Source organism: Mobula birostris, chromosome 1 (assembly GCF_030028105.1).
Source record: "Mobula birostris isolate sMobBir1 chromosome 1, sMobBir1.hap1, whole genome shotgun sequence".
Classification (NCBI taxonomy): Eukaryota; Metazoa; Chordata; class Chondrichthyes; order Myliobatiformes; family Myliobatidae; genus Mobula; species Mobula birostris.
This window is the reverse complement of record NC_092370.1, coordinates 242,698,721-242,724,918: the sequence shown is the minus strand read 5'-3', so window position 1 is coordinate 242,724,918 and position 26,198 is coordinate 242,698,721. Positions and strand designations below refer to the sequence as shown.

The window sequence follows — 26,198 nt, the reverse complement described above, 5'->3', positions numbered from 1 at the left end:
TTGACATCAAGGCAGCATTTGACCAAATGGCATCAAAGAGAAACCACTTCTAGTGATTGGCGTCATGTGTCAAATGCCCAGGTAATCTGATGCAGCCATGCTCGTTGAGCAAAAAGGCAATGCTGCGCGGGAAGGGCAACTTCCTGGCCCTGCTTTGGATTGTGATCAGATCTTTTACATCCAACTATCAGGTCAGTAGAGACCTTGGTTAAATGTAGTGGGTTTGGACCTGTACCTCACGGTAAAGCCCTCCCAGTGGTACATGGAGCTTAGAAAAATAGAGGGCTATGGGCAACCCTAGGTAATTTCTAAGGTAAGGACATGTTCGGCACAGCTTTGTAGGCCAAAGGACCTGTATTGTGCTGTAGGTTTTCTATGCTTCTGTGCTTTTATGTTTCAACCATTGAGCACATCTACACAAAACATTGCCGTAGGAAAGCAGCATCCATCATCAAAGATCCCCACCACACAGTCTAGGACCAGAAGGCAGAGCCTCAGGATAGAGGGGACCTACTTAGAACAGAAATGAGAAGGAACTTCCTTAGTCAGAGAGTGGTGAATCTATGGAATTAATTGTCACAGACAGCTGTGTAGGCCAAGTCATTGAGAATTCTTAAAGTGGAGATTGATGGGTTCTTGTTTAGTAAGGACATCAAAGGTTACGGAGAGAAGGCAGGAGAATGGGGTTTAGGGTAGTAATGAATCAGCCATAAGGGAATGGCAGAGAAGACTCGTTGGGCCAAATGGTCTAATTCTGTTCATATGTCTTATGGAGCAATGTCTTAGACCCAACTACCTTCAGCTGCTCAATTAACAACTTCTGAAAACCCACACGCAATGTTGCAGTAATAGCTGCCTGCCCTCTGCCATCAGATTTCTGAATGGTCCATAATCCCATAAACACCACCTCACTTTTTCCTTTTTTTGTACTTATTTTTATTGTCTTGCAACGTGCTGCTGGTACAAAACAGCAAATTATACAACGCGTGTCAGTGACAGTTAAACATGATTCTTCCATTCCAAAGACAAAAGTGGGAAATGGTTGCACAACATTAAATTCCTTCACAAATGGACACTCCATGTCGCATGAATTTGGATTTGAAAATCCTACGTCAGCCCTTCACCATTCTGAACCCCGTATCCAATGGTAATCTGGACTGCAAAGGTTCAAGAAGGTGCTCAATATCACCCTCTCCAGGGCAATTAGATATGAGCAATACCCAGGTCCCAAAAGAACAAATTTATCTTTTTAAAGTGAATTGAATGCAGATCATGTTGTGCAGTCTCCAATGATTCATTACAAGGAAACAGCACCTATTTTACAGACGGTTTAGGACTTCAAACTTCTTTCCAAATATCTCAGGGGAGCATTGAGGGAGAGATGCGCTGTTGGTGGTGCTGTCTTTCAGATGAGACTTTAAGCCCAGTTGTCTCCTCCCCCTTCTTCTTCTTCAGCCCTTCACCCATAGGCCACCAACAGAGTTTTCTGTCTTGGGCTAACAGAACGTTAACCAGCTTTGTGGCTTCTGCTTTTCCCCACATGGCTTCAGACATCTTCTAAGCAAAGATCCTTTCTCTCCCAGGGAAGAGATCTTCAGAGGTTTTGCATGAGTTTCTGTGGTTCTGGTTTTTATAGGATGGGGTTGTTAGCCCCATGCCCAAACTTCCTCCTTTAGAAGTTAGGCTTGGGACAGTTCATGGTAGAGTTATCGCTCAAGGATATGTAAAAGATTCAATAGCTAAATTTCCATTAAGTCCTGAGGTATTCCCCCTGGCAACTTATCGAATATTTATTTGACAAAGAACACAAAAATGCTCAGTTCTCCATTGCTGAATTCACGTGTTTTGCAGACACTTTCACTATATTGAAGTTGTAACTTCAAAGGAGTACTTCGTTGGCAGGTAATCACTTTGACAGATTAGAGTTTAAAAGTGCTACACAAGTCCATGTCTTTTTATTCCTTCTATGATTCCTCCCTGACCATAATCTCTAATCACAAAAAAGCTCCTAAATCTAGGCCTCTCTGCCTCCCTTTGCAACTGGGCCCTAAGCTTCCTCACCAGGAGACCATAATTAGTGTAGATCAGAAATAACATCTCCTTGCTGGCAATCAACACTGGCACACCTTAAGGATGTGTGAGCCCACTGGCCTATCTCACTCTACATGCATGATTGTGTGGCTAGGCACAGGTCAAATGTCACCTATAAATTTGCTGACAACACAACTATTGTTGGCAGAATTTCAGATGGTGGTGAGGAGGCGTACTGATCAGCTTACAGAGTGGTGTCACAGCAACAACGTTGAGGAGAATTGGCATGTCATCAAAGACACTCTCAAGTTTCTACAGATGTACCATGGAAAGCAATATAACTGGTTACATCGCCATCTGATATTTTTAGATTATGAGAACACTCAGTCCTCTTTTATATTGTCATTTCTTAATGCATACATGCATTAAGAAATGATACAATGTTTCTCCAGAGTGATATCATAGAAAACAGGACAAACCAAAGACTAACACTGACAAAACCACATAATTATAACATATAGTTACAGCAGTGCAAAGCAATACCATAATTTGATGAAGAACAAACCATGGGCGTGGTAAAAATAGTCTCAAATTCCCGAGTCGATTGACTCCTGAGTCCCTGATAGCAGGAGGCAAAAGGGAGAAACTCCCTGCCATAAACCTCCAGGCACTGTCAACTTGCCGATGCCTTGGAAGCAGCCGACCACAGCCGACACTGAGTCCATCCATCCAAAAACTTCGAGCTTCTAACCAGCCTCTCCGATACAGTCTCCTGAGTGCCATCCCCTGCCGAGCGCCTTCGACTTCACCCCGGCCACTGAAACACGCAAAGCCGAGGATTTCGGGGCCTTCAGCTCCGGAGATTCCGGTTACCACACAGTAGCAGCGGCAGCGAAGCAGGCATTTCAGAAGTTTTCCAGATGTTCCTCCGTGCTCTCACATCTGTCTCCATCAAATCAGAATTGTGCATGGTCCCCTACTTGACAGATTACGGACATCATCACCGAAGTGGCCACGCGCGCTGCTGTCTTCTCCATCTTCTCCTCCTCCTTTTGGATATGGAGAGGCCACAGCACAGGACTGGAAAAAGCTGCATAAAAATTGAAAACTCAGCTAGCTCCATCATGGGCACTTATCTGCCCAGCACTGAGGACACCTTCAAAAGGTGATGCCTCAAAAAGGCAGCATCCATCATTAAGAACCCCCATCACCCAGGATATACCTTCTTCTCACTGCTACCATCAAGGAGGATGTACAGGAGCCTAAAGGCACACACTCAACATTTAAGAAACAGCCTCCTCCCCTCCACTATCAGATTTCTGAATGGACATTGAACCGATGAACACTTCCTCAGTTTTTCTGTTACTCTGTTTTTGTATTACTTATTGTAATTTATAGTTTTTATGATTATGTATTGCAATGTACTGCTGCCACAAAAGCACAAATTTCACGACAATTGCAGTGATATTAAGTCGGGTTCTGATTCCTCCGTGTAGGTGGGAAATTAATGTCACCATTCCTTCAGTACCTCACCCACACTTGACATATAAGTGTGATATGTTTCTTGAAGACAAGGCTTAACATCTGGCATTATGCACATTTTTGTCAGAGGTTACCTAAATGAAACTGGAAGATGGATGGATAGGTGAATTATACCAAGTCTGTGACCAACCACAAGCCCCATCCCTAACATTCACAGCTCCCATTCCACTTTTATCGGGACTATCTTAGGAGGACTTGCATCATACTCAAAGTTCAAAATAAATTTGCTATCACCATATACAACCCTGAGATTAATTTTCTTGCATGCATAAAAATTAATAACAATAATTATAATAAATAAATAAATAAATAATTTGAGAACATGTGTTGTGAAGTCCTCGAAAGTGAATCCATAGGTTGTGGAATCAGTTCACAGTTGAGGTGAATGTAGTTAACCACGCTGTTTCAAGAGTCTGATGGTTGAAGGATAATAACTGTTCCTGACCCTGGTGCTATGGAATCATGTACCTCCTTCCCACATCACCAGGCACAGGAACAGTTGTTACCCTTCAACCCTAGCCATTCCCTTTGGATTTACTCAATTAACTCTAGATGCACTGGGTAACAGACATGTAACTTTTATAGTCTATAGTAAAGGCATCCGTTAGTCTTGCGAGACCATGGATCTGCACCTGGAAAGTCTTCACTCTCCAGGGCGCAGGCCTGGGCAAGGTTGTATGGAAGACCAGCAGTTGCCCATGCTGCAAGTCTCCCCTCTCCACGACACTAATGTTGTCCAAGGGAAGGGCCTTAGGACCCATACAGCTTGGCACCAGTGTCGTCGCAGAGCAATGTGTGATTAAATGCCTTGCTCAAGAACACAACACGTTCCCTCGGCTGGGACTCGAACTCATGACCTTCAGGTAGCCAGTCCATATAGTCTATATGACTGCTCTAAACAAAGCATCTACCAAGCAAACCATTTAAGAAATCAGCCTTGCGTTTTCTATGTGTTACTTTGGCTTTCCAGCATCACCACAATCTTTTGTATTTCTGTAGATCTTGCTAAAAATAACTCCAACGGCTATTGTAGACATTAGTATTCTGCAGGGATACAATATCGGGAATAAGTACAGTTAAGCTTTCTCAGTTGCCAGATATTGTTTAGCATGGTATGAGTAGCAAAAGTAAGTTGTCTTTTTTTTTTCATTTGCTATAATAGCATACCAGAGGTTTAGCATCTGGCTTAATGACAAGCATTCTGTGAGATCAGACAAGACACTTCAAAGAGACGAAAAGTACAAGCATGGAGTCAGATGCAGTACAGCCCCTCAGCGCCTGGGAACAAAGGCAACTACGAACTGCACATGGTCAGCCCTAACTCCAAGAGAGCAACACAAGGCACAGGATTCTACAAAGAATGCACCAGAGATGAGTCCCAGGTGACCAGGGTACTAATTATTACCACTCTCACACACATGCTCTCAGGAGCTAATTAGTCCTTTAATATGCAAATACATGCAATTGCATATTAAATCTGGATGACAGGAGAACAGCTGGCAACGAGGTATAAAGAAATAAATGTCCACCTCGGAAGAGGTGTTCTTTTATTGTTGAAGAGCAGAGGCAGTTAATGAGAATTCTGGAAGAGTGTATTAGTGATGGCTGAAGGATTTGAGTGATACTTCTGTTACTCTTTTCTCTTTCTTAGGATGGGTATTGCTGCACCTTTACGATGTCCGGACTGTGAGTTCTCAGCTGGAGTCTTAACCTTGTGGAAGGGCTTTGCTAATACTCCCCATGTCGCAGCAGTACACGGAGCAGTTACAGCGGTGCAGTGCTGTTCCCATAACCCACTGATGAATCAGACTAAATTATGTGCTTACATCCTGGAGGATGATTCAGAATCAAATCCTCCTGACTCTGACGGAAAGGTGTGCAGTAATTAATTAGTGGTTATACAAAATTATGAGGGCTATAGATAGGATAAGTGCAAGCAGGCTGTCTCCACTGAGGCAGGGTAGGACTACAACTAGAGGTCATGGGTTAAGGGTGAAAGGTGAGAAGTTTAAGGGGACAATGAGGGGAACTTCACTCAGAGGGTCAAGAGAGTGTGGAACGAGCTGCCAGTACAACTGGTGCATGCGAGCTCGATTTTAATATTTAAACAAAGCTTGGATAGGTATATGGATGGTAGGGGTATGGCGGGCGATGGTCCTTGTGCAGGTCGATGGGAGTAGGCAGGTTAAAAGGTTTTGGCATGGACTAGATGGGCCAAAAGGTCTGTTTCTGTTCTGTACTCTTCTATGTCTCTATGACTCCATAAAATTAAGTTAGCAAACATTTTCCAGAAATTCAGTGATCCTATTTTTAAAGAGTTAATAGAAGATGAATTGTTAGGCATGTGAAAAAACGTGCTAAACTATTTATCTTGATTTGGATCACAGGCACAGACATAACAATATAAATTACTTCTGGTTTCCAGATTTAAACGCTTGCAATCAAGGTTCAAGATTCAACATTGTTTAATGTCTGTCAATTCCAATACACAAGTATAAAGGAAAACAAAATAATTGTTACTCCAGAACTGATGCAACTTTAAAAAACACAATAAGATAAAGAACATAATGATTAAAAGAACAATAAATGTAAGTACATATGATAGCTTATATACATAGATCGATTGTATGTCCACAAAGTTACGGTGGAATAGTGACGCATTTGGACGCAACAGCCTCTTGGAGGCCAACCAAAGTTGTTTTTTTTTTCTTTGTTAAATGTCTTTTTTTAAAACAATCGCAAGGCAATGCTGGACTCCAAGACGTTGGGGTACTGCAGGTCTATGCCATCAGTGAGCTGCTCATTGGTGAAGATGCTGGACTGGGTGCAAATCGTGTTGCTGCCTGCTACACGAAGGCATCAAAGGCATTGGAGTTGGTCTGCAAAGGTGGCGTGCAGTGTAACCGTGGGTAATTGTCTTGGATGTTTCCCTTGCAATTGCAAGACCCTACTTGACATCGATAATGCAAGATGATGCAGGCCTGACAGATAGATGGTGGTGGAACTGGTTATAGCAAGGACTCCACCTTAAACTATGAGCTTGCCTGCTGCTACAGTTCAGGAGAGGAGACCCTGGAAGTGGTGGGGACTGGCCTCTCCAATCAGTGCTGCCCTCCAGTCTTCAATCAATTGAATGACAGGCTGGGTTGTGTGCACACTTTCGTCTGCATATTGCTTTTTGGAATCAATAGTCCTTGCCTGGTGTCTTTGGGCTGGGAATGTCTGCACCTGCACCGCCCCCACTCCTAGTATTCCTTTTCTGGCATCCCCTCCTGTGGCATTCCACTCCTGCCATTCCCAACGCACTTTGCTCCCACCCGATTTACAAATACATTCTCCACTCCACATTGACAAATATGATACTGTGCAAAAGTCATAGGCACTCTAGCTATATATATGTGCCTAATACTTTTCCATATTACTGTAAACGTTTAGATTCAAACTCATCCTCATGTATAGCCCAGTGAGAGAGTTCTAGAGATCAACATCTATAACAAGTTCTTAAGTAAATTGATTACTGTAATTTTGATAACTTTGGTTCTGGTGTGGAGCCAACAAAGTTTGAACAGTTTCATTAAATAATTCAGTAGACCTGCTCCATTCTGGTTAATGGAGGTGAGGGAAAAAAAGGAAGAAGGTCAAAAACAATGCAAATGCTGACTTTCTGAAATAAAAGCTGAAAACAGAAATTCTCAAGAGGTCAGGCAGCATCTATGCAAAGGGAAACAGAGTTAACGTTGCAGGTCAAAGATCCTTCATCAGAACAGAAGACTGAACAAAGTTTGGTGTGGTGAAGGAGCCTAGCTCAATTCTATTGTGCAAGGTGATTGTGTCTTTGATGAGTCTCTTGGTAAGAGTCACAAGTTGCATGCATGCTGTAATGGACATGGCAATCCTGGGGGTAGACAAATTCAAAGATATTCTATAATCCCTCCGGGCTGACAAAGTCAAAGACGTTTGCAAAGTTGGCAAAGAATATGTACAATAGTTAGCACTTGAAGTACATCTCCTTGAACAGATGTTCTCACCACCTCAAGGGTATCACTGGTCCGCAACTGCTCAAAACAGCAAATGAACATATTGCAAGACCTTGTCCCTAACTAGTCTCTAAGGCAGGGCACATAAAAAAGCCGTGGATAAACAACTGAAGGGATAGATCATACCACATGACCCCCCAGCTCATCGCACCAATCACATTCTGCCCCACCTGTGACCTAGTTTGCAGATTCCACTTGGAACTTTTCGATCACATCAGCAACAGAGCTGGAGTTTAGGTGAGTCATCTTCAGTACCGAGTGGAGGAGGAAACGCAAAGATAAGAAAGGTGCAATCGCTCTAAACAACAGGTTCCCTAATAGCCATCGGGACATTGAGATACAGATATGCAGACTGTTAATGGAAAGATGTAAAAAAAAACACAGGGCTGATTTAATGGGCAATTTCAGCTTCCCAAATATAGACTGGGACTTCCCTAGTGCAAAGGGTTTAGATGGGGCAGAAATTGTTATGTGCATCCAGGAGTGTTTCCTAAATCAGTATGAACATTACTGTGCAAAAGCCTTAGACACATATATACAGCAAGGGTGCATAAGACTTTGCACGGTACTGTAGTAATTTTATGTATTGCACTGTACTGCTGCCACAAAACAAAACAAATTTCATGATGTGATGATAAATCTGATTCTGATATGGGTCTCTAATGTGGACTGAGAGTGGGAAGGGTCAGGGAGAGGGAAATCATGGTTGGGAAAAGGGAAAGGGAGAGGGAAGGGAGCAGGAAACAGATACATTCTGTACTGATCAATAAACCAATTGTTTGGAATGAAATGCCTTTGCCTGGCATCTCAGGGCTGGGTGTGTCAGCACACTTGCCTCCCAATCCCTGGCATCCTTCTCTGCCACCTATCTCACATCACTCCTGCAGTACTCTACCCTTCCATTCCCAATAACTTTTGCTTCCACCAGATGTACAAACTCACTTTCTGCTCCACCTTGACAAATACAGTACTGTGCAGAAGTCTTGGACACCCTGGCTATATATATTTACCTTAGACTTTTGCATAGTACTGCAGATAGTCCAACAAAAGGAAGGTCCTAGTGGACCTGGGGTTGGGGAATGAGCTTTACCATTCAATATGAGAACAATTAGGGAACAGTGATCACAATTTGTCAAGTTTTAAGAAAGCTAAAGAAAAGGCTAAGTATGGACCTTGTGGGACAGTATTAAAATGGAGCAGGGCAAATTACAAGAGTAATTGGTTGGAACTCAGGAGAGGTAATTGGGAACAGCTGTTTTTGGACAATTCCACATCTCACCAACAGCACAAAGCAGAAGGCAGGCATGTTCCAGTCAGAAGGAAGTACAAGGATGGCAAGGTAAGAGAACTCTGAATGTGGAAAGAGGTGGTGAATTTAGTCACTAACAGAAAGGAAATGTCTGTAAGATTTAGAAAGCTAAAATCAAACAGAGCCCTTGAGGATTATAAAGAAGCCAGAGAAGAATTGAAGAAGGTAACTAGGAAAGTCAGAAGGGGTGATGAAAAATCCTTGGCAGGTAGGATTAAAGAGAGGTCCAAAACATTCTATACATATATCAACAGAGAGAGGTTAACTAGGGAGCAGGTAGAACCACTTGTGGTTAAAGGATGAAATATGTGATTGGATATAAAAGATGTAGTGATGTGTATCTATATTTACTGTGAAGGATAGGGAGATCAGTGCTAATTGGGTAGGGCATTTTGAGATATAGAAGGAGGTAGTGTAAGGTCCCTTAAAGATCATTAAGACCATAAAACCTAGCAGCAGAAGGTCATTTGGCCCATCATGTCTGCTCCACCATTCCATCATGGCTGAAGGTAGATGTCCCCAGAGCCTGATGGGATATATCAAATATTACTGAGAAGGCCAAGAGATGAGGTTGCTAGGGTCTTGACCAATATCGCTGTCCTCACTAGCCATTGGTGAGGTCCTGAAGCACTGGTGAGTAGCTAATATTCTTCCATTACCCAAGAAGGGAAATATGGAAAATCCTGAAAACTATAGACTGGTGTGTCTCACGTCAGTGGTAGGGAAATTACTGGAGAGTATTCATAGGAATAAGATTTATGAATACTTGAAAAACAATGGATTAATTACTAATGGCTTTATGTGGGGCAAGTCATGTCTTACTGACTCGACTGAGGTCTTTGAGTTGATGAGGATGATTGATAAAGGTTGCATCTGGAGTGTTGCATTCAGTTCTGGTCATCCCTTTCTAGGAAGGACGATGAGGATTTGGAGAGGGTGAGGATGAGATATACCAGGATGCTACTTGGATAAGAGGGCATGAGCTAAAAGAGGTTGGACAAATTTGGTTTGTTTTCACTGAAACGGTGGAGGATGAGGGGAGAACTGGTAGAGGTTTATAAGATTATGAGAGACCTGGGAAGAGTAGACAGACAGCATATTTTTCCCAGGATTGAATGAGAGGAAGCAAGTTCAAACAAAGGAGATGGGTGGGCAAATTTTCATAATTACTGAGAGTTGTGAGTGTCTGGAAAGTGCTGCCTAGGTTGGTTGTGGAGACAAATATGATGGAGGTACTAATTTAATTAGTTTGGCACAACATTATGGGCTGAAGGGTGTGTTACTGTGCTATGTTCCAAGTTCTAAGAGAATGGAGGGGTAGGAGAAGGGAGAGAAGAAGTGGGACCCAAATTGCTAATCTTGAAGAAAATCCAAATTTGAGTGAGGGACATGTATCCTTAGATTCAAGATTGTTTAATGTCATTTCCAGTACACAACTGTAAAGGAGAATGAAATAATAGTTACTTTGGATCTAATGCAGCCCAAACAAAATAAAACACAATATATAATTATAAATATACAAGATAGCTTATTTACATAGCTTGATGCTAGGTACAGGAATGTTTGTATATAAGGTGACTGACAAGAAGTGATAAAGTAGTGGTGATTGGGTGTGAGGACAATGAATTTTCAGTGGTTTCAATCAAATGATGATAAATTATATCTAAGGTCAAACTTTGACTGCCCCAGACCTGGATTACAATAACTTTGCTCTATCACATTAAGAAGAGCTCAGAAATCTTCACCATGCACAGCTATGGAATTTGGGAATGGGAAAGCATACAAAAGTTATCTCAATCATTAAGAATCATTGGATTTTACAATCTAATACAGCTGAATGTCATTGGAAATGAAAGCTCCAATTCAATATGATGTGCTTCAAAGTTTGCCAAGTGATGTGGCTTGTGCTCAGAGAAAAGGTAATCACTGAACTGTCCGGCACCTTGTGTAATGTTAGACTGCTTGCTGCATGAACTGTTATATAAACACTCCACTGATCAAACAGTACTTAAATACTGGTTAACAGTATCTTTCTAGATCTGTACAGAAATAATTTTGTCTGACTAATTAAACTATTGTAAAGCAAAGCTGGCTTTTCCTTTTATTTTGATCTCAGGAATTCACCTGGGGCTCCCTTTATTGGGCCAGCTTGTTGCTTAACTGCTGGTAATATCCCAGCAGTCTTTGGGGAGGGCTACAAATCTAATTGTTCAGAGTTTAGGTTGCTTGGCAACTGCAAGTGGAGAACTGTAATTACTTAAATTCAATAAGTCCCTTTTTCTTGTTTAACAGAGAGGACAGTGGTGGTCGGTTTGTGCGTTCATTAAGACGTAGGGTACAGCTGCAAAAAACCACGGCAAATGAAAACATGTGTAATAATAGCACTGGGATATAGCCTCTGCGGAGGACTGTATACAGCTGAAAAGAAAAGAGAGGACAGGACAGATTCTGCAGGCAAACAGTTAGCAACCTCAGTTGACATAATAAGGTGTGTGGTTGTGCTTGTAATATAGTTAACATAATAAGAGATTGCAATATGTCCCAACAGATTAAACAGAAACTGCTGTGAGCATAGGACGTGTGCTGCATTTTTCTGCCAAGCAGAACAGAGCAGAATTCTGTTTTCATTCCTCCTTTTGAATCCTTTTCTGAGGCAGGACACACAAAAGCCATGCATAAACAGCTGACGGGATAGAACATACCTAACGTCCCACCAGCCTCCTGCCCCTCCACCTGTGACCTTGTCTGTGGACTCCACTTGGGACTTTTCAGTCACAACAGAAACACTGAGCCAGAGTTTAAGTGAGTCATCTTCAGCACCGAGTAGATGAGGAAACTTAAAAATAAGAATGGTGCAATTACTTTGATGGGATTACACAGTAGACCACCGATAGAGCTACCGGGACACAGAGGACCAGATATGTAGTCAGATTAGGGGAAAGCTGTAATAACAGCAGGGGAGTTATAGTGGGTAAAAAGAAGCATTTTCAGGTGCGGCTGGTGGGAGGATATAGCTTGTTCCCAGTCTTTTCCTTTTCGTGCCGAGTGAGATGATGAGTCTTCGAAGTACTTTTTTACATAAGAACATAAGAAATAGGAGCAAGACTAGGCCATCCGGCCCATCGAGCCTACCCTGCCATTCAATAAGATCATGGCTGATCCGTCTGTAAACTCAGCTCCATCTACCTGCCTTTTCCCCATAACCCTTAATTCCCCTACAATGTGAAAACCTATCAAACTGTATCTTAAATATATTTAGTGAAGAAGCCTCAACTGCTTCTCTGGGCAGAGAACTCCAAAGATTCACCACACTCTGGGAAAAATAGTTTCTCCTCATCCCTGTCCTAAATCTTCTCCCATGGATGTTGAGGCAATGTCCCCTAGTTCTAGTCTCACCTACCAATGGAAACAACTTTCCTACTTCTACCTTATCTATCCCTTTCAAAATTTTGTATGTTTCTATAAGATCCGCTCTCATCCTTCTGAATTCCAGAGAGTATAGTCCCAGGCGACTCAATCTCTCCTCATAGGTTAACCTGTTCATCCCTGGAATCAACCTGGTGAACCTCCTCTGCACTGCTTCCAAAGCCAGTATATCCTTCCTCAAGTATGGAGACCAGAACTGCATGTAGTACTCCAGGTGCAGCCTCACCAGTACCCTGTATAGTTGCAGCATGACCTCCTGCTCTTGAATTCAATCCCTCTAGCAATGAGGGCCAACGTTCCATTTGCCTTCTTAATAACCTGTTGTACCTGCAAGCCGACTTTTTGCGATTCATGAACAAGCGCTCACAAGTCCCTCTGCACAACAGCATGCTGCAATCTTTCATCATTTAAATAATAATCTGCTCTTCTATTATTCCTTCCAAAGTGGATGATCTCGCATTTACCAACGTTGGATTCCATCTGCCAGACCTTGGCCCACTCACTTAACCTATCTATATCCCCTGCAGACTCTCCACATCCTCTATACAATTTGCTTTTCTACTCAGTTTAGTGTCATCGGCAAATTTTACTACGCTACACTCAGTCCCCTCTTCCAAATCATCAATGTAAATGGTAAACAGCTGCAGGATCAGCACCGACCCCTGCAGCACCCCACTCACCACTGACTGCCAACTGGAGAAACACCCATTTATACCAACTCTCTGCCTTCTATTGGTTAACCAATCCACTATCCATGCCAATATACTTCCTCCGACTCCATGCATCTGTATCTTATTTATAAGTCTCTTGTGCGGCACCTTATCGAACACCTTCTGGAAATTCAAGTATACGACATCCACCTGTTCCCCTCCATCCACTGCACTCATTATGTCCTCAAAGAACTCCAGTAACTTTGTCAAACAGGACCTGCCCTTTCTGAATCCATGCTGTATCTGTCTAATGGAACCACTCTTTTCTAAATGTTTCATTATTTCTTCCTTAATGACAAGTTCAAGCATTTTCCTGACTACAGATGTTAAGCTAACTGGCCTATAGTTGCCCGTCTTTTGACTACATCCTTTTTCAAAAAGTGACGTGACATTTGCTGTCTTCCAATCCGCCGAGACCCGCCCAGAGTCTAGAGAATTTTGGTAAATGATTACCAACGCATCTACTATAACCTCCGCCAATTCCCTCAGCACCCTGAGATGCATCCCATCAGGACCAGAGGACTTATCTACCTTCAGGCCCTCTAGTTTGCTCATCACTATCTCTTTACTGACAGTGATTTTATCGAGGCCCTCACCTCCCATTTCGTCCATAACATCATTCTTTGGCCTATTAGATGTGTCCTCCACCATGAAGACCAACACAAAATAGTCGTTCAATGCCTCAACCATTTCCTTATCATCCAATATCAATTTCCCCTTCTTGTCTTCCAAGAGACCTACATTGACTTTAGCCATCCTCTTCCGCTTTATATATTTATAAAAACTTTTGCTATCTGTTTTTATATTTTGTGCTAATTTACTTTCATACTCCATCTTCCCTTTCCTTATTTCTTGTTTAGTTGTTCTTTGTTGCTTTTTAAAGTCTTCCCAATCCTCCAGTCTCCCACTACTCTTTGTGACTTTGTACGCGAGATTTTAATTTGATACTATCTTTTATTTCCTAAGTTATCCATGGATGGCTCTCCCCACACTGTGTACATACATCTACTGATGCTTCTGGACACATCTTCAGTGATGTTCCTGGAGTCATCGAGTGTTTCAGGTCTTTCAACATCATACACCCTCCTCCAGGTGACCCAGCCAGGGCTGATCAGACCCCAGCTTGTGTCCAGATGGCTAGCTACTTATGACTCCATGGCTCCCCTCTTTTGAGCCACAGCCATCTTGAGGCCCTGTCTGCCGCATCGGTGGTACTGCGGATGGCTCTCCTCTTCCTCTCTCCCTCGATGCCCAAAATGCTGAAGGCTCTAACTAAAGAACGGGCTACGAATCCCCTACAACTAACCTCCACTGGGAGACACCTCGCTCTCCATCCAGCCTGCTGACAGTTGCTGACCAGTCCTGCGTACTTGGAGAGCTTCCTTTCAAAGGCCTCTTCCAAGCTACCATGGATGGCTCTCCCCACACTTAATGTCCTTATTTTTGACCGGAATATACTTTTGTTGAACACTGTGAAAAATCTCTTTGAAAGTATTCCACTGTTCCTCAACTGTCCTACCAAATAGCTTACGTTCCCAATCCACATTAGCCAACTCCTCCCTCATCCTGTTGTAGTCTCCCTTGTTCAAGCATAATGCACTAGTTTTAGATCATCCTCCATTTGTATGCAAAATTCAGTCATACTATGATCACTCTTTCCAAGAGGATCCCTAACTACAAGATCGCTAATCTTGCCTGTCTCATTGCACAGGACTAGATCTAAGTTAGCATTTCCCCTTGTAGGTATATTCTTAAAATGAGTTGGCTTTATGGTGCCTTTCCTGCCATACACTTCAGAATGCTCCATTTCTTTAGTAATGGGGTGTGTAAATGTATATATGTTGTCATGTGTGAAGCCAAGCAGAGCTGCAGAACGGATGATGTTAATGAGAGGGATAACGAGAGAGAGAGACACATAATTCAGATGTTGGCGTCTGCCACAGACAGTTTGCTTTGAACCTGAACTGTTCAATAACAATCCTGCTGAGACAATAGGAAGTGTGAAGTTTGATGGACAGGTGATACCCCATCAGGGGGATAAAAATAGCAGGTTTGCTAAGGCATGAGACACACGCCACGAGACCCTGGAAGGAGCATTGTGCCCCACAAGCTGGTGGGAGCTTGGAAGGCCGATTCGCGCGAATCGGTCAGAGGCTCACAGGGTGTAAAGGTACGACCAGTGGAGACCTGTTGTGTGTCCGCCCTTGCCTGGGTGCCGGGTTCACCACTGAAGAACGGTCACATCCGGAACGGAGGGGTCACAGTCGGTGACCACAGCGGGATCAGAAAGCATCGAAAGGTTTGCCTGAAACCTCAACTGTATCTCTCACTCTCTCTCCAATGGTACAACAACAGCAATTACTTCGAACTACACTAGACTGAACTGAACTCTGCTTCACCTTAAGACTGATCATTTTACCCCTAGACTGCGATAGAGCTTGGTTGATTCCTATTACCCTATTTCTGTGTATATGTGTATACGGTCATTGCTAACCTGTTACATTTATATCCTTGCGGTTAGTGTACTGTATTACTTATTTTTGTTAATAAAACTTTATTAGTTGCTAGTAACCACAGACTCCAACGAGTGTTCCATTTCTGCTGGTTTGACAACCCAGTTACGGGGTACGTAACAATGTTGTTTGTATACTGTACTTAAGGCAGATACGTCAGTTTATTTTGTAATACGATTATAGCTATGTTGTGGGGTGCATCATATTCTAATTCATGTGCAGTCTTCAGTTAATTTTGAGGGTACGCCCTGGTGCCTGGTGGGTGGGGCTCATTGCTCTTGGTTGCAGAGAGAGAAATTGGAGCCACTCGAGTTCAGATTGGACAAAATAGTTCAGAGCTGTTGTTGTGCTTTCTGGTAAGTAGCATTTTGTAAATATTGGCAGATTTCTTCTCAATATTTTCGCTAAGTTTTGGAAGTTTGAATGTTTGACGCACTTAATAAACATAATTGCACGATAGTTCTAAGCAACACCAGTCATTCTTTGGCCATAACCCACGTATAGTAACATTGGTGCAGGGTTTTGACCTAAAATGTGAACAATTTCTTTCCTGCCAGCAAGGTTAATAGGGATTTGGGCCAAATGTATGCAAGTGGGACTGGCTCAGGTTGGCATGGAGAATCTGAGTTGGCATTTTCTGTACTATATAACTATCACACTAAACCAGGAATCCAACACCAAAGACAGAAATTCCTCACAAACTCCTTGCATATTTATGATAATGCACAGAAATCACACATTTGTGCATTTCAATATGCCACCTACATCACTGAGACCCCAAGGATTTGGAAATGCATTGCAGTGGATGCTTATAATCTCTCCTTCTCCCAGTGTAGAGTGCTCTCCTGCTTCAAAACATCCACCATTGTTCCAGTATCTAAAAAGACCAAGGTAACATGTCTGAATGACTGGTGTCCTGTTGCAATCACCTCAATAATAAGCAAATGCTTTGAGATGCTGGTCAAGGACTACATCTGCAGCATGCTGCCACCCACACTGGACCCCCTACAATTCACCTACCAACACAACTGATCGACAGATGACGCAATACCCACTGCTCTACGTACCATCCTTACGCATTTGGAGAAAGGGGATGCTATGTGAAAAAGCTGTTCTTGGACTACAGTTCAGCATTCAACACCATAATTCCCTCCAGGCTCGACAAGAAGCTCGGAGACTTTGGCCTTCACCCTGCCTTGTGTAGCTGGATCCTGAACTTCCTGCCAGCAGGTAGTAAGAGTGGGCTCCTTCACCTCTGCCCCTCTGACCCTCAATACAGATGCCCCTCTGGGCTGTGTACTGCGCCCTCTCCTTTACTGTCCGTATATCCACAACTGTGTCGCCACCCAAAGTTCCAATCTGCTAATTAAATTTGCTGATGACACTACACTGATTGGTCAAATCTCAAATAATAATGAGGCAGTCTACAGAGAAGAAGTCATCACCCTGACACAGTGGTGTCAAGAAAACAATCTCTCCCTCAATGTCGCAAAAACAAAGGAGCTGATTGTGGACAACAGGAGGAATGGAGACAGGCTAACCCTACTGACATCAATGGATCTGGGGTTGAGAGGGTAAACAGCTTTATGTTCCTGGCATAACCATCGCTGAGGATCTCACATGGTTTGTACCTGCCAGCTGAGTGGTGGAAAAGGCATAACAGCGCCTCTTTCACCTCAGACGGTTGAAGAAGTTTGGTATGGGCCCCCAATCTCTTTCTATCGGGGCACGACTGAGAGCATCCTGACTGGCTGCATCACTGCCTGCTATGGGAACTGTACTTCCCTCAATAGCAGGTCTCTGCAGAGAGTGGTGTGGACAGCCCAGCATATCTGTAGATGTAAACTTCCCACTATTTAGGACATTTACAAAGACAGGTGTGTAAAATGGGCCCGAAGGTTCATTGAGGACCCGAGTCACCCCAACCACAAACCGTTCCAGCTGCTACCATCCAGGAAACGGTACCGTAGCATAAAAGCCAGGACCAACAGGCTCCAGGACAGCTTCTTTCACCAGGTCATCAGACTGATTAATTCATGCTGATGTAACTGTATTTCTATGTTATATTGACTATCCTGTTGTACATAATATGTACTATAAATTACTATAAATTGCACATTTAACATTTAGATGGAGACGTAACGTAAAGATTTTTACTCCACATGTATATGAAGGATGAAAGTAATAAAGTCAATTCAATTTACATTAATGTCTCAGTTCATTTTAATGTTAAAAAATATATAAATAAAGTCACCAGTTTTCACTGTGTTGCTACAATATAGTCCTTTATAATTCTGTAGAGAAATATTCCAGTTTAAAGCCAAAGCTGAATTTTAGACCTTCACATGTATTGACTGTAAGCAGGAGGTGAGAGAACCCCAGACTACAGATTGACATGTTTCAGCTTCCAAATGGAAAAATACTGAAAAATATCAATTGTAAATAACAAGCCAACAATTGTACAGCACAGACTTTGTTTTCTGTTCAAAATATTATTTGTAAAATTATTCTGATGTATGAAAAGACCTCCAAGAGGACCACAACCTTGTCTTGGGTCTAGAGGCTTGTGTGCTTCAATGACCCAGAGAGATATGTTGGCTGGAGTGACAGGCTCTTCACAGGGTCACCCATTCCAAACAGATCAAAGAGTAGATGCCAGGCGAATAGTGGTCCACCTTTCCTCCCGGTTCTGGGATTCAGCTCAGGGCTAACAACCCTGATTAATAAAACAAAACTGTTATGGAAACAGCGATGAAGAATCCTTCTATATCTGAGTGCGATGGTATTCCTGAGTCTCCACCCAGGGCCTGTGTGACTGACAGTGGTGGAAAGCAAGAGAAAACTACAGACATGATGAAGAAAGCCCTGAACACTGCCAGAGATGGGGAACCTTCATTGCCCGTTACGCCACTGGTGTTTAGGGCAGCAATGAAGAAGTAGTTTGAAAAGAGCAGTTGAAGTACTTTAGAGGAAAGGGAAAGCAAGCTTATGAAGTATAAATGATAGAAGATACAGTAGAACAGTGTAGCACAGTATAGGCCCTTTGGCCCACAATGTTCTGCCGACCTATACAAACCTCCTCCACCATCAATCTAGTTCTTCTCTCCTGCACAGCTCATAACCCTCCATTTATCCTATGTCACAAACAAGAGAAAATCTGCAGTTGCTAGAAATTCATAAAAGTCCTGCTGAAGGATCTCAGCCCAAAACGTCAACTGTACTCTTTTCCATAGGTGCTGCCTGGCCTGCTGAATTTATCCTACATCTATGTGTCTATCCTAGAGTCTTTTAAATGTCCTGCTGCCCATCCTCCTTCGCTTTCTCCCATCACCCACTCCCTATCATATTCCTTCTCCAGTCCTTTTCTACCTATCACCTCCCAGCATCTTACTTCATACCCTTCCCCTTCCCATCTGGCTCCATACATCACCTTCCAGCTTGTACTCCTACCCTTCCCCACACCTTCTTATCCTGGAGTCTCCCCTTTCTTTCTAGTCCTTTTGATGGGCCTTAGCCCGAAACGTCAACTGTATATTCATTTCCATAGATGCTGCCTGACCTGCTGAGTTCCTCCAGCATTTTGTGTGTGTTGCTCTGGATTTCCAGCATCTGCTGAACCACTTGGGTTTCACATGGCCCTGTTGTACCAGTGATGCACCATCAATAACTCCAAAAGACTGGAGGTAGAGTAAATACTGAAAGGCTTTTACTAGCAGTAAAATGTGACCTCCAGCATGCTCAGTGTCTGCTCCTGGACTGAGGAGGAGGAGCAATGGCTCAATGGCCTTTATTCAGGGGTCTGTGGGAGGAGCCACAGGAGCAGTCAGCAGATGGGCGTGTCCAGACAGGTAACCCAGCTACAACATATATATGGTTTACCACAACCAGCCTAGTATTAGCCTACAATCCTGGAAGTGCATTCCAAGCATTTACCACTCTGTTTTAAAAAAAGCAGCTACCTCCAACACCCCTGTCCAAAGATAATTTTGTTGACATGAGAACAGTGGTTACCAGTGCTACTCACATACACAAGTATCAATTTGACTCCTCACTCCATCTTTGGGTCCTTCCATTAACTGATCCTATTGACTCCAATAGGGTCAACTGGGAGAATAATAGCAGGTCAAAACTCATGCATGCATTAGGCACTGGTATCTAAAACTGCTTTTCATCCACAGAAAGATCATCCTAGTTTGCCTTTTTAAAAAAATAAAATCAAAAATATGATCTTATCTATATTTAATTTATTTATTTTGAAGTTTGAAGGTGTGATGCAAGTACTCCTGAGATAGTTATGATAGTCATGGAAGTGTAGTGGTTAGCACAATGCTTCACAGGACTGGTGTGTTCAATATTGAGGGAAAGTGTAGAGCACACACCAGGAGGCCAGTATGCAGGCTATTCAACTGAACATTATTAACAATGCTGCTCGTACAATATGTGAACTCCTCCCATGTGGGATTGGCGAACTTAGTGCATAGGAATAACACTATTAAGTACCACAACAAGTACTAGCGACCCAGGTTCCGTTCCCGCTGCTGCCTGTAAGCAGTTTGTACGTTCTCCTGTGACAGTATGGGTTTCCTCCGGGTGCTCTGTCCAAAGGCATACTGGTTGGTCACTGTAATTGTCCTGGATGATGCAGCTCGAAGGGTTGGAAGGGCCTATTCTGCACTGTATTTCCAAATAAATAAACATACAGAGAGGAGAAGATGGCAGCGTGACGCAGCACACGCGGCCACTCCGAATGATATCGTATTTGTGAAGTAGAATGCCATGCACAATCCTGATTTGATGGAGACGGACGTGAAGAAGCACGAAGGAATATCTGGAGAAATTTCTGAAATGCCTGCTTCACTGCCGCTGCTACTGTGCGATCGAGAGTCTCCGGAGGGGAAGGCCCTAAATCCTCGGCTTTGCCTGTTGCTTGGTTGCCGGGGCCGGGGTCGAAATGCTCGGCAGAGATGATGCTCAGTGCTTGGTGTCGGAGGGCTGGTCGGAGGTTCGAAGTTTTCAGATGGACTCAGAGTCGGACTGTGGTCGGGTGCTTCCAGGATGCTGCATCGGCAAGTTTGCGGCGCTGAAAGCTCATGGTAGGGAGAGTTTCTCCCTTCAACTGTCTGCATGAGATGATGGGACTCTCGAGAGACTTTGAGACTTTTTTTTACTGTGCCCATGGTCTGTTCTTCATCAAATTACGGTATTGCTTTGCAATGTTGTAACTATATGTTATAATTATGTGGTTTTTGTCAGTTTTTTTAGTCTTGGTTTGTCTTGTGTTTCTGTGATATCATTCTGGAGGAACAAATTGTATCATTTCTTAATGCATGCATTACTAAATGACAATAAAAGAGGATTGCGTGTCCTCATAATCTAAATTTATAGTCAGAATAGACGGTGGCTGAATAGCCTGTTTCTGTAGTGTGCCTCCCTATGAGTTTAATTTGTATGCAGTTAGATCCCACAGTAAGATGGAACTGCAGATACTGGCTGGTTATTTTTCTAAAGATAAGGATGCAGTTACAGAATTTGGCAAAATTTATGTGAAAATCTTGCAGGAACTTCCCATGCTGATATCTGTTTACTTAAACATGGAATTCAAGAATTGAGATGATGTGCTGCTCTGAAAATATACAGAAATAGGCTTCCAACTATCTAAATCACCAACCACACACACTAGATGACATGAAGTTCCTATACCATGTAAAATAATCACGTTAGGAAGAGTAACTTCCAGTGCACATGTGATAAGTCTTAAAAAGAGCCACATACCCTCTAAAAGTTAACTTTAGACAAGTACAGAATGTCCCACAAGCTTTATTATTGGAGATATGTTTAATTATACTTGTTTTATATTATTTTTCTTTCTCATTTTGACAGTTTCTTTTGCACCCTTTCCTGATGACATTAAATAGGAGGGGTGATTGATAAGTTCGTGGCCTAAGGTAGAAGGAGTCAATTTTAGAAAACCTAGCACATACACTTTTCAACATAGTCCCCTCCTACATTTACACATTTAGCCCAGCGGTCGTGGAGCGTACGGATCCCTTCTTTGTAGAAGTCGGCGACTTGGACCTCCAGAGAGTGGTCCACAGCAGGGGTGATTGATAAGTTTGTGGCTTAAGGTAGAAGGAGATGAGTTATTAACTTCAAACTTTCTGCATAATCACTCAAAGAGCTGAACTGCAGGTGCATGTAATGAGAGCTGTATAACTCATCTCTTTTTCCCTTAGGCCACAAACTTATCAATCACCCCTGCTGTGGACCACTTTCTGGAGGTCCAAGTCGCCGACTTCTACAAAGAAGGGATCCGTATGCTCCGACCACTGGACTAAGTGTGTAAATGTAGGAGGGGACTATGTTGAAAAATATATGTGCTAGGTTTTCTAAAATTAACTCCTTCTACCTTAGGCCACGAACTTATCAATCCACCCCTCGTACACTCTTCTAACTGGTTCAAACTGTGATAGACATCATCAGTTCTTTAATCTGTTTGGTTAGGAAGTGGCTTTTATTTCCTTTTTTTATCTAAATACACTCTAAATGGAGTTGCATGGTCTTTTTGGTTCATTGACAGGAGTATGTCTCATAAAAGTCCATGAAAAGTTCATGGGGAAGTGCAATTTCAAGAAATGTATGCTCATGCTCATGGGTGTGTTTAAAGCTGAAATTGATAGACTCTTGATTGGTAAGGGGGTTAACAGTTATAGAAAGGAGCAGTATCAAGTTTAATATCACTGGCACATGTCATGAAATTTGTTCTTTTGCAGCAACTGTACCTTGCAATACCTATTAAAAACAAACTAAAATAAGAAATTATAAATACATATCAAATAAGTGGTGCAAAAAGAGATCAAGAAAGAAAAATAGGGTGGGAGTGGAGATGAGTTCATTGGCGCTTCAGAAATCTGATGGCACAGTAGCGTAGTGGTTAGCATAACGCTTTACAGTACAGATGACCTGGGTTCAATTCCCGCCACTGCCTGTAAGGAGTTTGTACGTTCTCCCTGTGACTGCATGGGATTAGTCCGGGTGCTCCGGTTTCCTTCCACATTCCAAAAATGTACCAGTTGTTAGGTTAATCTGTCTTTGTAAATTGTCCTGTGATAGACTCAGATTAAATTGGGGGACTGCAGGGAAGCGTGGTTTGAAGGTCCAGGACGGCCTGTTCCATGCTGTATCTCAATAAATAAAAAAACTATTCCCAAAATGTTGAGTGGATGTTTTCAGGCTCCTGTGCTTCCTTCTTGGTGGTAGAAATGAAAATGGGGTAATGATGTTCCTTAATGATGGATGCTTCCTTTCTGAGGCACCACCTTTTGAAGATGTTCTCGATGCCGAGGAGGCTCATGCCCATGATAGAGTAGGCTAAGTTTGCAACTTCCTGCAGCTTTTTCTGATCTTGTGCAGTAATCCCTGCATACCAGATGGTGATACAACCAGTTAGAATGTTCTTCACAGTACATCTGTAGAAATTTGAAAGTCTTTTATTACATACCAAGTCTGCTCAAACTCCAAATGAAATATAGCCATGGTCGTGTCTTCTGTGTAGTTGTATCAATACGTTGGACCCAGGATGGGTCTTCAGAGATGTTGACACCCAGGAACTTGAAACTGCTCGCCCTTTCCATTTCTGATCCCTTAATGTGGACTAATGTGTCTTCCCTTGCCTTCCCCTTCCTGAAGTCCACATCAGCTCTTTAGTCTTACTGACATTGAATGAAAGATTGTTGTTCCAACACCACTCAACCAGCTGATCTACGTTACTCCTGTATGACTTCTCAAATAGTTAAATCACACACACACTGAGGTTTAATTAAGCGTAATGACCTTCCATCTTAGTTCATACAAAGGAGACCTCTAGTGCTTATAATATTTAACCAAGAATAAAAGCTGTTAATTAGTAATAATAGGTGAATGAAATTGATGAGGTAATAGCATCAAATTAGCCATTTTGCCTGTGTCTGTTCACTACAGAGTAGCACTGGGGTAATCCTCCAATCGCTATAGCTCTTCCTCTGCAACAGAAGGACCCAAAGTGGATGATTTCATGTCCCCTCCCTCCCCCACTCCAGGGGTGATGGGAGTGTCTAAGGGGTAAATAAAGATAAAGGGGATGGTTGGTGGGCACTTGGTAATAAAGGGGCAACTGAGAGATTACAGGCTTAATCTAAGAAATTAATTACTTACTGTAAGTATCTGATCCTCGGTGCCTCATAATTGATTACATGATCACCTCATCTCTTGCCAACCCACTGTTCTCTGAAACTTTGCTCGAGGTGTATAACAGCTGTTGAAAAGCAATGTGACACTTCTGTCTTTGGCATATCATGAGAAATTTGGACTGAAGAAATCGTGCTATTTCTGGGCTCAGCCCACGCATTATTGCCAATTGCTACTGTAGTATAGTGTTAGCTACTATGATTCCTATACTGTAATCATGCAGTGATGCATTTCCTGTGAATTGGAGTTTAGCATTCAATGGGGTAAGACTCAGAATCTGCCCTTTCAAATTGTCTTGACTGCATTTCTCTAGCCCATGGCCCAACTGAGATATCTCTGCCCCACTTTATGCAACTTCAGGCTGAAAGTCAGGTTTTGCCTGAGCTATAACGAATTCATAACTTTGCCCTTTATTGATCGTATCACTTGAGGTCAGACTTAAACAATGGGTGATTGACCATGGTTGTTAATCCATAGTGATAATGGCAGGAGCAGACTAAGCGAAAAAGAAGTGTAGATAGTACAGTATGAAGTATCTGAAATATGGATTTATACTAGCTCTAAGCAGCCAATGTGTGTGCTGTGTGGAAAAAGTTTTTTCAAATGAGGCAGTGAAATCATCCATACTGCTTGAACATTGAAAGAGAATACTCACTGATAAAGCAATCAACAACTTGGCTTATTTTCAGTCACTGTATAAAAACATTCAGAAATGAAAAACACTTCAAAACATATTTCCCAGCACTTCACAACAAAACAGTGATGGTTTGCATGCTTCATACAACATTTCATTGCTCAATGCTAAAACTGGAAAGCCTCATACAATTGGAGAAGAACTGATTCTGCCAGCAGTAATGAAGGTTCTAAGTACAGTTGTGCACAAGTCACCAGACCAATGACAAATAGATGAAATGTCTGAGAATGTGTAAGGTACATTGTACAACAAACCTGGGACAACAGAATTTGCTGTGCAGTTGGATGAGTCAAATTTGACAGTAAATGAATCTTTGCTTCTTAGTTATGTTTGTTTCATAAAATGTGAAAGCGCGGTTCATTGTTATTTGCAAAGGGACTCGAAACAGATATGAAGGGGAGAGTCAATATTTTGGGTTGTTGAGAATTTTTCAAAGAGAAGGACATTTTGCTCACCAACATGCTTGCTTGGGCAAAATGACAAGAAGATACCACAGGGTTATAACTTTTTGTGAAAAAAGCAGTACCTAACATAATCTGATAATCTGGGGGGTGGGGCACGGTTGACAGCCCACCCCTGAATATCTAATGACCAACACTATTTATTGTTCTTGTGCTAAAATGCTTTTCTGGGATTATGGTAGAAAGTTCAAATTCATTTATTGTTACATTTTAGGTTAGGTTATGCAGTTATTTGCTTGTGTGCTTGTGGATCACCCTAACTATAACCGGGGTGAATGATGGTCACCTTCCCTGTCTGAATGATACTGACTTGTTCTCTCTCTGGGTCATGGTGCCCAGTCTGTTTTTAGGTTTGTCAAAATAAAACGGTTGTTGAGTTTAACAAACTTCTTTGTCTATCATTATGGACCAAATGCTCGCCATAATACTTACCATTCACTGTGCAATTCACAGACAACATCTTGTCATTAAAAAAAACCTAAGTGGTCGGCTACACAAATCATTAATACTGTTATCACAGTGGTAAACAAAATCAAGTCCCATGCTCTCAATTTGCAACTATTTCAAGAACATTGTATTGAGAATCATGAATAATTTGAATGCTTGCTGTTGTGCACAGAAGTCAGATGGCTCTCAAAAGGAACTTGCCTGAAATGCTTCTATGTGCTTTTTGAAACTGTGATAAAATTCTTTAAAGACTCGAATGCCTCATTCGGTAATTAACTCAAGAATATTAGGCATGACATTGCTTATTTGTCAGAATTATTCACAGAGTTTAATGAAATCAATCTTCAATTGCAAGGAAATGATGTGGATCTTATCAAAGTCAAATCAGTTGTCTCCACATTTCTGTTCAAGTTAACCCTATTTACAGTAAGTGGCTGTTGCGACCTTTTTCTAATTTCTGAGTCTTTAAGCTGGAAAAGAAATAAATACCAGATGATGATCATCAAGTATACTGTGCTCACCTGGGTGAACTACAAAAAGTTCAAAGTACATTTATTATCAAAGTATGTGTAGATTATACAACCTTGAGATTTGTCTCCTTACAGGCAGACACAAAACAAGCCAACCCAAAAGAACTCAAAAAAAGACAAACACCCAATACTCAGAGAGGGGAAAAAAACAAATCAAGTAAACAATAAAAGTAAGCAAATAGCATTCAGAACAAAAATGTGTCCATAGACACAAAGCCCAGAGTAGCCAGAGCAGGCCACAGACTCACTCCCAGTTCAGCACAGAGCCGAGTAAA

General features: G+C 42.2%; 1 protein-coding gene across 1 annotated transcript in view; it reads right to left on the bottom strand.

Moving 5' to 3' along the window:
• Positions 1-11,172: 11,172 nt before the first annotated feature.
• LOC140194062 (uncharacterized) overlaps positions 11,173-26,198 on the bottom strand; it is a 121,232-nt gene continuing 106,206 nt past the window's right edge. The window contains exons 10-11 of the mRNA XM_072251451.1: positions 11,622-11,755; positions 11,173-11,260 (exon numbers count right to left, since the gene is read on the bottom strand). Of these exons, the coding sequence (XP_072107552.1) occupies positions 11,173-11,260; positions 11,622-11,755 (222 nt within the window). The remainder of the gene's footprint in view (positions 11,261-11,621; positions 11,756-26,198) is intronic.